Genomic DNA, 12281 nt, shown 5'->3' with positions numbered 1-12281 from the left:
TTTTACCACAGATCCTTACAAATATATCTAAAATTCTGGCTGAAGAACATTTATTTTTAAATGCATATACTTTGTTACAGTTTTATTTTAAAGGCTTCACAGTTAATTTTTCTTTGAGAGCTTTGCCTATATGTGACTGTTCATACTATTACTGTAGCTCAGACCAGATCTGTGATTTAAAAACATAAATATATGTTTATAAAATTAGAATATTGCTGTCACCAATATTCTGACCCTGGAGGATGCAGAATTGCAGGTTCCTTTTCAGGACTTGCACAGATCTTCTGAGCTTGAGGTCTTTATGCATTTGGATGAGATGTGAGTCAAATCCCCCAACTTTGATTCTCCAAATCTCCATCGCCCTTTGGAGGAAAGACACTGGAGGGACTTTTCTAGGTTTACCACATTGCAAACTTGGTTGTTTTGGGTCCTGGCAGGGACTCTCAGCCAGGCTGTAGGGGGTACCTAACCGTCTGGTGTGTTTTCACTGTAACAAATTCTAAAACTAAAAACTGGCTATCTCACTTTCCCTAGGGGGCCATGGAGGCGCCATATGATTATGCCACCCACTGCTTGTTTCTTCACAGTTAGCCAACATCAAAACAACACACAGTACTTTGTTGCTTTCAGGGCCTTGTTAATTGGGATTGTACAGGTTCAAATTATCATCTTTCTCCTACAAACATAATATTTTATTTCTGCTACAGCTGGATACATGGATTAAATAGAGTATATGACTTATGTAATTATGACTTACATAGAGAGGCCTTATAATACCTATATCTTTTAGTAATTGATCTTCCTTGGAGGAGAAAAAGAGTACAGTAAAAATAAAGTTAATATCCTTTTCCAAACACTTTTGTTATTTAATAGGAAAGTCACTAACCTATTTGCTATTTGTCATTGAGTCTAATTCAATGAGTGATTTTTATTCTTTTGTTCATTTATTTCTTAAATTTATTTAACAAAATTAGTGAGATTCTATAATGTGTTTTATATTTGGTAGATTTCAAGAAATTCTGAACTGCTTGTTCCAGAATCGAGAAGAAATTAGGCAAGAATATCTGAAGCTGGAAATGTTACTAAAAGAAAATGAGCTTAAATCATTCTATCAACAACAGTGCCACAAGCAAATCAAAATGATGTGTTCTGAAGACAAAGTAGAAAAGGTATTTATTTATGATTAAATTTTAGACATGTAAACACATGGGGACTTCTAATTCTATAAATGTGATAGGTAATGTTATTTAATTACCCATTCACTACAAACAGTTGGAAATGCTGGAGGAAATGTATCAAATATTGTTTTAAATTCATAGTTAAGTGTGCAAGACACAAAATTAAATTCCTAGATGTCAGGAGGAAAAAGGAAACCAAAAAAACAAAATCACAGTTGCATCTGTTGCTTTTGTGAGGGTTGATGAAATGCTTAACATGAAGTTAACAAACTCACTGTTGGGTACCAAAGGAGGGATGCAGGCAATAATTTACAACTTAAACCAATAGCAGATCTTTTTTTCCAGGAAAGAACATTTTCTCACTGACATTGTTAGAATTTCCATTGCATGGTGCTTAGAAAGGCAGACCATCTTTTACTCATTTTTATTATTTCATGTGGTAGAACACTGCCCTCCCTCCCTCCACGCACGCAGACCTCTCCCAATATCCTACCTTCAGTGTACACCACATCTTAGGTAAGGGACCCAAGGGAGACAGGGAATTAGAAATGGCAGATCCTGTGTAAAGCTGGGAACCTCAGAGGCCTGTACTCTTCATATTGGTAGTACACCATGAAGAAACATCTTCCCAATCAGCACAGAAAAATAAGGATCCACGCCTGGAGTAAGAAAAAGTCTCACTTAAAGACTAACTGTTGGGGCCCCTGGGTGGCTCAGTTGGTTAAGTATCTGACTCTTGATCTCAGCTCAGGTCTTGATCTCAGGGTCATGAATTCACACCCCATGTTGGTGCTCCATGCTGAGCATGGAGCCTACTTTAAAAAATTTCAAAAGAAAAAAAAGAAGTTGTTAAAGACTGCCGTTGTAGATATTCTTTCCAAGGATTTGAGGTTTGAATTTTTATAATCCATGTGTTTTACTGAGTAAATCCTTAAAATGAGAAATTAACATAATCAGAGCAGTGATTATCTTTGGGGAACTGGGCAGAGCAATACAGAATCAGCCTAGTGAAACAGACCCCCAGTTCAAATCACTAATGAGAACCCACTGTCCAAAATTTTAAAAGCACATGGTGAAACAGTCCACCATAATCAAGTCAGCACATTTGGCAAATAATGACAGAATTCCGAAAATTTCAGACAAAAACTATAAAAAAGACTAAAGACTTCAAAGAAGGAATTAATGATAAAGGAATTAAACATCAAAAGAACATCCATATGCAAAAAGAAAACCAATGAAACTTCCAAAAATTAAAGATTTACTCACTGAAATTTGAAAGTTCACTTTATAGGTACAATGCTAGGTAGTGTTTTAAATACTTTACATGCATTAAGTCAATTCTCAGAAAACCCTGTGAGAGATATAATATTATTATCCTCATAATTAAGATGAGGAAACCAGAGCACAGAGAAGTCATCTTGCTCAGGGTCACACAGCTCATAGGTGTCAGAGCAATGATTTGAACTCAAGCAAGTTGATTCCAGAGTCTATTATCTCTGTCCTTTTTTGTGAGTTACATAAGCTGAGGAGAGTAATTCTGGGAACTGGGAGACCTGAGGAAATCATATCAAATATAGGATAAAAAGATAGCAAATGTGAACAAGATGTTGTTTCATGAAGGACAGACTGAAAAGTCATGCATTCTTCTAATAGTTACTCTGAAGGAGGTGTATTAGTGCAAAAGGGGAAAGGATAATATGCAAAGTTTCAGGCTTAGAATTTTCTAGGACTAATAAAATGTCAATAAGATGTAAGTTCAAGAAGCATGAGATATAAGCAGGATAAGAAATAATGTATACCTAGATGTATGCAACTCCAGATCACCAAAGAGCAGAAAAATAAACATTTTAATAATTATAAATATTTAATATTATTAAATAACACCAGTTTTTTAAATAACTGGTTTTTAATTTAGTCACCTCATCTGAAAATGAACGTAAAACTTTGTACCTGCCTGAAGGAACACAGTTAAATCAAATTATTTTTACTTTAAATTAAATCTAATAATTTAATTTAAATTATTATTTAAATTTTAAATAATAATTTAAAATTATTAAATAACACCAGTTTTGGTGTTCATTGATAATAAGCTTAATTTTATAATAATTATTAAATTAATTTTATAATTTTATTTTATAAATATTTTATTAATTTTTATTTTATAATATATTATAGTGATATATAATGTAATAAATTATTGATTTATTTTATAAATATTTTATAAATATAAAAAATAATAATTATTAAATGAACACCAGTTTTGGTGTTCATTGATGATAAGCTTAATTTTATTTTTATTTATTTTTTGAAATTAGTTACACAGGTAATATGTAAGATACATTTGCATATTATTTATTAAAAAGCTGTCTCTTATAAATAACTTTCTGGTCCTCTTAGACCACCACCCCAAATGTGTTTCTCCTTTACCTACTTTCCCATAAGAAACAATTATATATAAAAATTTTTTAATTTTTAATGTCTGAAAGCTATCAGATTTTAAATAGTGCTTTAAAAAACTAGCATTTCAGTTTTTTCCTCAGACTATGAAATTGCAAAGTATGATATACTAAGAAATTAATCAGAAAGTATTCATTAATATATCATTGGTGCCAGTTTATCAGTAGCTATTAAACTATACTGTCAAAATTAGTAATTTATTTACTGAGTATGTATTTATTATGCTTTATCTTATTGAAAATACCTTTTGAAAACCACTTTAATAAGATTTGATTGACAAACCAAACATACGGGTACGTATTAAAACAGTAGGAGAATGGGTTTAGCTGGGTTTTTAAAAATTTTTTTCTGTTTGCATTTGTATTCTTCTGCTTAATAGCCTTTTTTCAACCTACTTAGCTTTTAGAATATCTTACTTTTGGTCATTTCAGTCTACATATTCCAATTCTTATAGCTATTCTTATGAGGCTAGGTAAGCAATGGAGATAAAACCTCTTAAGTGTGTTGGTTGTAGTTAAATTTCTGAAAAACATAAGAAGACATCTGTAGAGATTGAGATGTTTTTGTTGGTGGCAGTTTTCGTTTTGTGTTTTACATGCTAAGTATCAAACTATAGTTTTACTAAACTGCCTGCTAGGGCAAGGAATTTTATATCTGTCTTGGAGCCTCTCCAAAAGTGGTTTATTATCAGAAGCGCTAAAAGAATCTCATAACATTGATTCAAGCATAAATGGTTCTAGAGTATAGACTCTGAGATTAGAATTAAAGTGAAGCTCTTAGATGATTTTATGGCCATATAAAGGTAATCTGCAAATTACTTTTAGCCAAATAATGAGTTTACCATGTTAGCAGTCCTTTTCCCCAAAGCAGTAGTAACACCTAAATTTTAGAATTATTTGTCTGTTCTCAGGAAGTTTTGTGGTCTTCTGGAGATTTTGTTAATAAAATATATAAAACTCTTTTGAAACTTTAATGGGAAGCATTTGCTTTAATGTCGGGGTTTAACATGCATATTTTAGCATTTATCCCGAGACACTTACTCACTATTTATTTCAGAAAAATGATTCAATAGGAGTACCCTGATGGAAAGTGTCCCATAGAGAACCATTATAAAGGATACATTTGATGGACATTTTTTTAAAGATATTATTTATTTTGAGAGAGTGTGTGCGCACGTGAAGGGGGGAGGGGCAGAGTGAGAGAGACTCTCAAGCAGACTCCACACTGAGCACAGAGCAAGACTGTGAGATCACAACCTGAGCCAAAATCAAGAGTTGGACGCTTAACCAACTGAGCCACCCAGGCACCTGTTGATGGACATTTAGAAGTAAAAACTCAAAAACATACTTTTGGGGGTTTTCAGTTAAAAACTTTTTGGTATTAAATATTAGCTGCCATGAGAGCCTCAGAGCATTTCCTGCCCTGGTTTCTAAGAGTTCCTACAACATTTATAAATGTTAAAGCAAAGTAAAAATAATTTGATTTAACTGTGTTCCTTCAGGCAGGTACAATACTTTTATGTTCATTTTCAGATGAGGTGACTAAAGATCCACCGAGATTAACTTGTCTAAGTTTTCACACCTGCTGAATAGCAGAAGAAAGTCAAGAGACTACATATCCTACCTTCTGTTATAGTAGTGGGTCTAAACTTTTCAGGTCTCAGGACCCCTTCCTTCCTATTTAAAAAAAATTATTTAGGACCTAAAAGAGCTTTTGTTCATGTGAATTCCATCTACCAATATTCCTATTTTAAATATTCAAACTGAGACTTATAAAAAATATATTTATGTATTAATTTTAAAACCATTAGCTCATTGCATGATAACATAAGTAACCCTTTAATAAAAAATAATGAATTATGTTTTCTAAAGCAAACAAAAAGAGGTAGTGAGAAGACTGACATTGTTTCACATTTTAGCAAATTTCTTTAATGCCTGGCCTTTCCCCAAAATTTTAATAAAATATAGTAAGGAAGAAGAACTTATCTTTTAAGGAGAATAAGTTAGGTCTTTGACCAAGTTCGATGTAGTCCCTGCTCTTTTTTTTTTTTTTTTTTTTTTTTCATATAGCTCCCTACTCCCAAAACCAGCTACAGGTGCTTTTTTCTAATCTGGGGATCTATTATTTCAAGTCCAGCCATTATATCTGATGACTTTTGAGTCCAGTATCTGTTTGCAAATAGCCCAGAGAGATCAAGCTATTCAGCTTACAGTTCCCATGATAGTGTGCAAGACCCTTGGGGTGAGAAACCAGAAGGCCAGATGCATGCCTTCGTAAAATACCAAAAATATTCAGAATACCCATTATGGATCCTAAACCAACCATCACGTAAGATCAGATATTTATGAGCCCTCTGACATAAGCTCTGTTTTCTAACACTTGCACCAGCCTATCTAACGACATTGTAGGAAAAAGCAGAGCAGAGTTATTTCTTCACATCTTTCAAGTTGGAGGAAAGGAAAGAATAGGGCGTGCATCTGCTTTGATTTTGAGTAAATAAATCATGGGAATTATCAGACCTTTTATGAACTTTTCAAATGCAGCATTTAAAGGTATGTATTTTAGCGCGCACACACACACACACACACACACACACACACACACACACAAACAAAGCTACAGTCTTCAGTTTGGCTGTTGTAATTCTTAAAGCCATAAACTCTCAACATGTAATTTTATAAAAATGACTCACAGCTCAATTTCCTATTTTCCTGTAAGCAGGAGTATTGTGGAGATTTCAAAGGGGAAATAGCTTTAAGTACAAAAGTATAGCCTAACTTAATAGACTACAGTTGCACCCTTATGAGAAAATATGCCACTTTACTAATATCACATACATCAAATATCATAAAAATTAAGATGACTATTAAATGCATTATTTTTCAGGCCACGTGCAAACGAGATCATAGACTTGCAATGTTGAAAACTCGTCGCTGCTACCTAGAGAAGAAAAGGGAGGAGGAATTAAAGCAATTTGATGAGAATACTAACTGGCTTCATCGTGTAAAAACCGAAATGGAACTCTTAGGTCAAAACGGTCATATTCCAAAGGTACAGATGTGTTTATATGTTCAGATTCATTTGCAAGAACCGAGCTCTTTAAACCTACTGTCTTTGTCATTGGGTAAATATCTTTCATAAGACAGCTATTGTTCCATCTCTCTGAGATTTATTTGACTCATTTTACCATTTACCTTCACTCATTTTACCTTCTGCCTCGCTAATTACCCAATAAATATGCTTTTTCTGTACTTTCTGAAGAGTAAAGTTCTTTTAAGTTTTTTAAAGTTATTCTTAAGTGATTACATCCTTTTATGAGATAGCTCTTAAGTTACAATAAAGTAATCAAACTGTCCTTGAAGGTTCATCATTTAGGTAATTTCAGTTTGTTCTAATACTTGAGGTTTTGTGGAAAAATAGTTTTAAACTTGGTCACCCTTACTTGCATCATAGCTAATAAAAGCTGATTTGAAAGTTGTATATGTGTGTGTGCGTATAGGTACTAAACTGAAGATATGCTGCCTAGACTGGCAAAAGATTATAAGGAATAGTGATGGATAATGATGGTTAATGGCTGAATCAGATAAGAATTGTGTTTATCCACATGGTTATAGAAATCTGACTGTATTTTTCTCCCTTAACAGTAAGTCTTGAGAATATGCAGTTTATTCCTAATATAGTACCTCCAAAATATCTGTATCATCATTATACTTGTCATTTCACAGTTGCCATGTCATTATTCCATCTTTAGTCTCAAGTTCACACTTAGGCCAGAAGAAGAAGAGAGAAAGAAAGTGGGGAGGTATATCTGTCTTGGGAGAGTAAAAGCTTTTCCAGAAATTCCTAGCAGATTTAACTTATTGGCTAGAATTGTCACATGGCTGTCCCTAGCTATAAGGGAATATGGAAAGGTAAATGTTTTTGCTGGACACATTATCACCCTGAACAAAATTAGAGTTCTCTTAATAAGAAAGGAGGGGGAAAATAAATATGGCATAAGCAATAAGTAGACACCTGCTACAAAGTAATCCAAATACCTATTATTTTTTAAAAGAATAACTTCATTACACTCTTTTTAAAAAGGAGGAGTGTCTGAGTCTTTACCTTGATGATGCTTTTCTGAATTTCAATACTATGTATTAGCTAATTGGTATCTAGTCCTCTGGAAGTTTCATATTGCTAAAAAAGTATTATACTATTGTCAATACAGGTAAAATAAAGTATAATATATTCAATAGCGAATGTAGGTTGTAATGGTTAATATTGAAAGTTAACAATTTTTTTGTTGTAATTGAAAAAATATTACCCAGTACATCATGACTAGGGAAATGAATTCTCTGGTTGGCTAGCAATAGCTATAAATGGCCATCCTTTTAGTGTTAAAGCTCAGACTAGGGAGGGAGAAGACTAGCAGGAGCAGTCAATGTAGTGAAAGGATCAGTGAGCCACAAGCAGCAGGTACCCTGTTTCCTAAGAAGAAAACCAAAGACAAATGAAGATTGAATAAATCTTTAGTGTGGAGATTTATTGAGGGTTAGCCAACAACTTAATCTACACCTTAGTAATTCTAGAAGTCTTCAAAATATCTTTCTGAAAGCATCCCAGTCAGTCAGTAGATTAGGTATTAAATGTAGTACAAAGCATAATTTAATAATATTTTACAATATAATTTAATTGATAAGCACTTTAGAATATTCCCTACAGAGAGAATGTAAATATTGGGAAAAGGATAGACTTTGGAGTTGGAGTGGTTAGTTCTTCTTTCATTTGATATTTGTGTTGAATACTAACTCTAATTGTATGACTTTGGACAAGTTGTTTAACTTTGTTGTCTTCTTAATTACTTATCCTCAAAATATATTTAAATGAAATGCTATATGCAAAGGCCTCACGCCACATAACACATAATAGATGGTCGAAAAATAATAGTTTAGGGGCGCCTGGGTGGCACAGCGGTTAAGCGTCTGCCTTCAGCTCAGGGCGTGATCCTGGCGTTGTGGGATCGAGCCCCACATCAGGCTCCTCTGCTATGAGCCTGCTTCTTCCTCTCCCACTCCTCCTGCTTGTGTTCCCTCTCTCGCTGGCTGTCTCTATCTCTGTCGAATAAATGGATAAAATCTTTAAAAAAAAAAAAAAAAAGAAAAAGAATAGTTTAATAGTATTCTAAACATCTGTAATGTGGATGTCAATAGCCAAAGAAAGGTGTATACAAAAGAAACACAACAGAGTTCGCTGCATTACAAAATACATTTTCCGTTTTTCCTCCAGAACAATGATTCTGACCTTTTGGGTCATAGGTGCCTTTGAGAATCTGATCAAAAAGCTATATAGATCTTCTCCCAGATGGGAGGTTTGGGGGGGGGGGGGGTGTCACATTTACATAATTTTGCTTTTTTAGGTTATTTTTCCATTTGTACAGCATTAAGAATACTCGAAGTAAGCTAAAGAACACTTTTCTTAAAATGCTGTATTCATGTTAAGATGATAGAATAGACATATTTACATAACTTAAAAGTAGTAAGCAAAAAAGACAATGTTTAATCAATGAACCGTACCAGAGATTATCTAGGTTTAAAGCTGTAAAGGCTCGTCCTAGAATGCAACAGCTGCCGGCGAAGCACCTCTCAGAAAACCCAAGCCATGTTCTGAGTGAAAAGTTTTCGGAGAAAACAGCTGATAGTTCTGGTCACATAAGTGTTTCCCATTCACTGCACAAGAGCCTCTTCTCTTGGAAAGGCAGCAGGTGTTGAATGTTTATGATAGTTTTTGGTTTTGTTTCACTTATATATGTTTTACTTATTTGTTAGAGATGATGTATATCTTTTTTTTTTTTGGTCTTTTTTTTTATAATAATTTTTTGTTATGTTAGTCACCATACAGTGCATCCTTAGTTCTTGATGTAGTTTTCCATGATTCATTATTTGCATGTAACACCCAATGCTCCATACAATAGGTCGGTGATGGGTATCAAGGAGGGCGCATATTGCATTGAGATGATGTATATCTAAAGAATTCTCATTTTTAAGACTGTCATTGTCAAAATGACAAGTATGTTGGTTAGAGTTAATCTTTTTTACCTTATTTATTTGTTTATTCATTTTATTTTATTATATTTTTTTAAAATAACTATTAAAGAGTTGTTATTTCTTAGTTCTCTTTATTACTATTACTTTTGCCATGATAGAGCAAACTCTGTCTCATGATGGGTCTGAAAAATTCTTTGCATTTGGTGAAATATAACAAACTTTCACATTTTAACCGTATTTGGGTATATAGTTCAAGTGGCATTAGTACATTATCTTAAAATTTTAATACATGTATTTCTGTTTTAAAATATTATTAGAGTATTTTTACTTCTCAATAGCTTTACTTAAATTATACTTATAATTTAATATACTTGTATAATCAAAATTCTAATTTCTAACCCAATCCCAATTATAGAATTACTTAACTTATTTAGCATTAAAGAGGCAAAAAGAATCAATTGTAGAAATTTACTACTTTGCCTTTTCTTTCCCATATTTACCATAAGCTCCCAATTTAAAAAGTGTTAAAATATTCTTTTTAGTATTATTACTATTATTGGTAATTTGTTTTTGCCTCTTTGTCTACTTAGTAGCATTTATAAAGTTAATATTGTTTGGGTTATTTTCAGTAAATTTACATTTTTTTCAATATGGCCAGATTTAATTTTTCTAGCAATCTGCCTTCTATAACTCTCTTAAGCAAAACTTTTTCACACCTGTGAACCTAGAGTTTATTTTTAAGTCCTTATTTTTTTAATGAATTTCATCACAAATAATTTTAAAAAACAATAAAATTAAAACTGCTTCTATTCCTACCACCCTAATTTCACTTTCAATTCTTTTTTCCATGGATATTTTCACAGCTGATATAAGCAAGCAGAGACATAACTTTGCAAAAGGACTTACCCACAGTCATATAACTCTGGACACAAACCCAGTACTGTGACTTTCAAATTGGTGCTCTTTTTTCTATACCTTTTCTGCATTATCTATCCCTTAACCTCTCAAATCTATTCACTTCTTTCTGTCTCCCACTGCAACTACCCTTATTCAGACTCCTATCCCCCATTATTGGACTGCTACGGTTGGTCTTTTTGCTTCCATTCAAATTCCACTATAATGAAAATGAGCTCTCTAAAAAGTAACTCTGATCATATCACTCTCTAGCGCTTTCTCCCTAATACAAACTCTGTTATGATTTCCCAGGCCTGACTACCTCTCAAATTTTATATATAATCTCTCATTATATTTTTCACTTTAGCCATTACTAACCTACTTGTAATTCTCAGAATAGACCATGTTCTTCCAATCAGAGTCCATCATTAGTGTTTCAAGACGAGAAAAGACTCAAATTGTAAACTTGGCTTTCCAAAGATGACAAGCTAGCCAAGGCCTATTGTTGACTAATATAATTATATAATCACGGCTTGCCTTTTTAAGAGACAAGTAATTCAAGAAGATCAAAGAATAAAATTAGCAGGGGAAATATTTAAAGAAGGGATTTTTTTAAGAGAAAAGATGGAATATTTGGCAAATATGTTCAGACCATTAGGGTCACTGAATTTTATAACTGGAAAAGACTAAAGAGATCATCTAGTCAAGCTCTTAAATTTAGTCAAGTAAACTGATCTCCATAAAGACTATATTTTTAGCTTATGGTAACATTTGTGTCCTGGCTGAGACCATTTCTAAGATGACCTGACTCAGGCCAGTGCTGTAACCATACCATCCTGACTCCCTAAGGAGGATGAAATATAATCATAAATCATGTGAAGAAACAACCCCCAATTTCACTATATCTCAGATACATCAAATGATATTGTTTCCCAGTCATAGTGCCTACCACTGGCATAGAAAGTGTTGAAAAAAAGAAGAAGGAAAAACAGTTTTAAGCTTTTAGAGAATCATTGGTCAACTGTAGTTTGGGAAGGAGTATTGAAAAGCTAAAATGGATTTGTCCCCAGGAGGAAGTTTGCTGGCATAGCTCTCCTGCTTATGGGATTGCTGTCTCAGCCCCCTCAAATGTCCAGAAGATTTCATTTCCTTTCATCATATTGACCAAAATTTTCCCAGTTAAGGATTCTAAGAATGCCTTTGGATTATCCCTTTCACACTTTAGTATAACCACTTAGCTGACATTTTCCTACTTCAGGTTCAGTAGGTTTAAGGAAAGATAAATAATTTTAGGGGGGTAGATTAGAGAGCACTTGCAGCTAACCACATAAGGTTTAGGAAAATGGAAACCTACAAAATCTTTTCACACTTTTGCTCTAGGATGAAGCTTATACCAGATCGGGTGAAGGCAAGAAATTTTTATTACATGCAATTCCAGACACTGAATACAGGGGCTATAACACTGAAACAGTTTGACACACCCCCTGTCCTGGTTGTGAACCTTACATTCTAAGTACAGACGGAGAAACTATAAACAAAGTGATAAATGAAAATTTTACTGATCCGTGCTATGACAGAGACTATGGGGGGTGGAGAGTATCCATCTTTAAATATAATGCTCAGGGAAAGCCCTGAAGAAGTGACATTTAAGCAAAAACTAGTCATATTCATATTTTCACAGCATTATCAAGAAGTTAGATAGACCCAAGAAACTGTCATCATAATA

The 12281-nt window shown here is 33.4% G+C and overlaps 1 protein-coding gene across 2 annotated transcripts in view; it reads left to right on the top strand.

Annotated features, from left to right (window-relative positions):
- Positions 1 to 12281, top strand: part of KIF18A (kinesin family member 18A) — a 79725-nt gene that overhangs the window by 25886 nt on the left and 41558 nt on the right. For both annotated transcript variants that reach the window (XM_048213938.2, XM_026512196.4), the window contains 2 exons: positions 1007 to 1169; positions 6522 to 6686. In XM_048213938.2, the coding sequence (XP_048069895.1) occupies positions 1007 to 1169; positions 6522 to 6686 (328 nt within the window). The remainder of the gene's footprint in view (positions 1 to 1006; positions 1170 to 6521; positions 6687 to 12281) is intronic.

The sequence above is a fragment of the Ursus arctos genome, unplaced genomic scaffold (genome assembly GCF_023065955.2).
Source record: "Ursus arctos isolate Adak ecotype North America unplaced genomic scaffold, UrsArc2.0 scaffold_23, whole genome shotgun sequence".
NCBI lineage: Eukaryota > Metazoa > Chordata > Mammalia > Carnivora > Ursidae > Ursus > Ursus arctos.
Note: the sequence above shows the minus strand (reverse complement) of the source record. Positions and strands in the feature narration are given on the sequence as shown.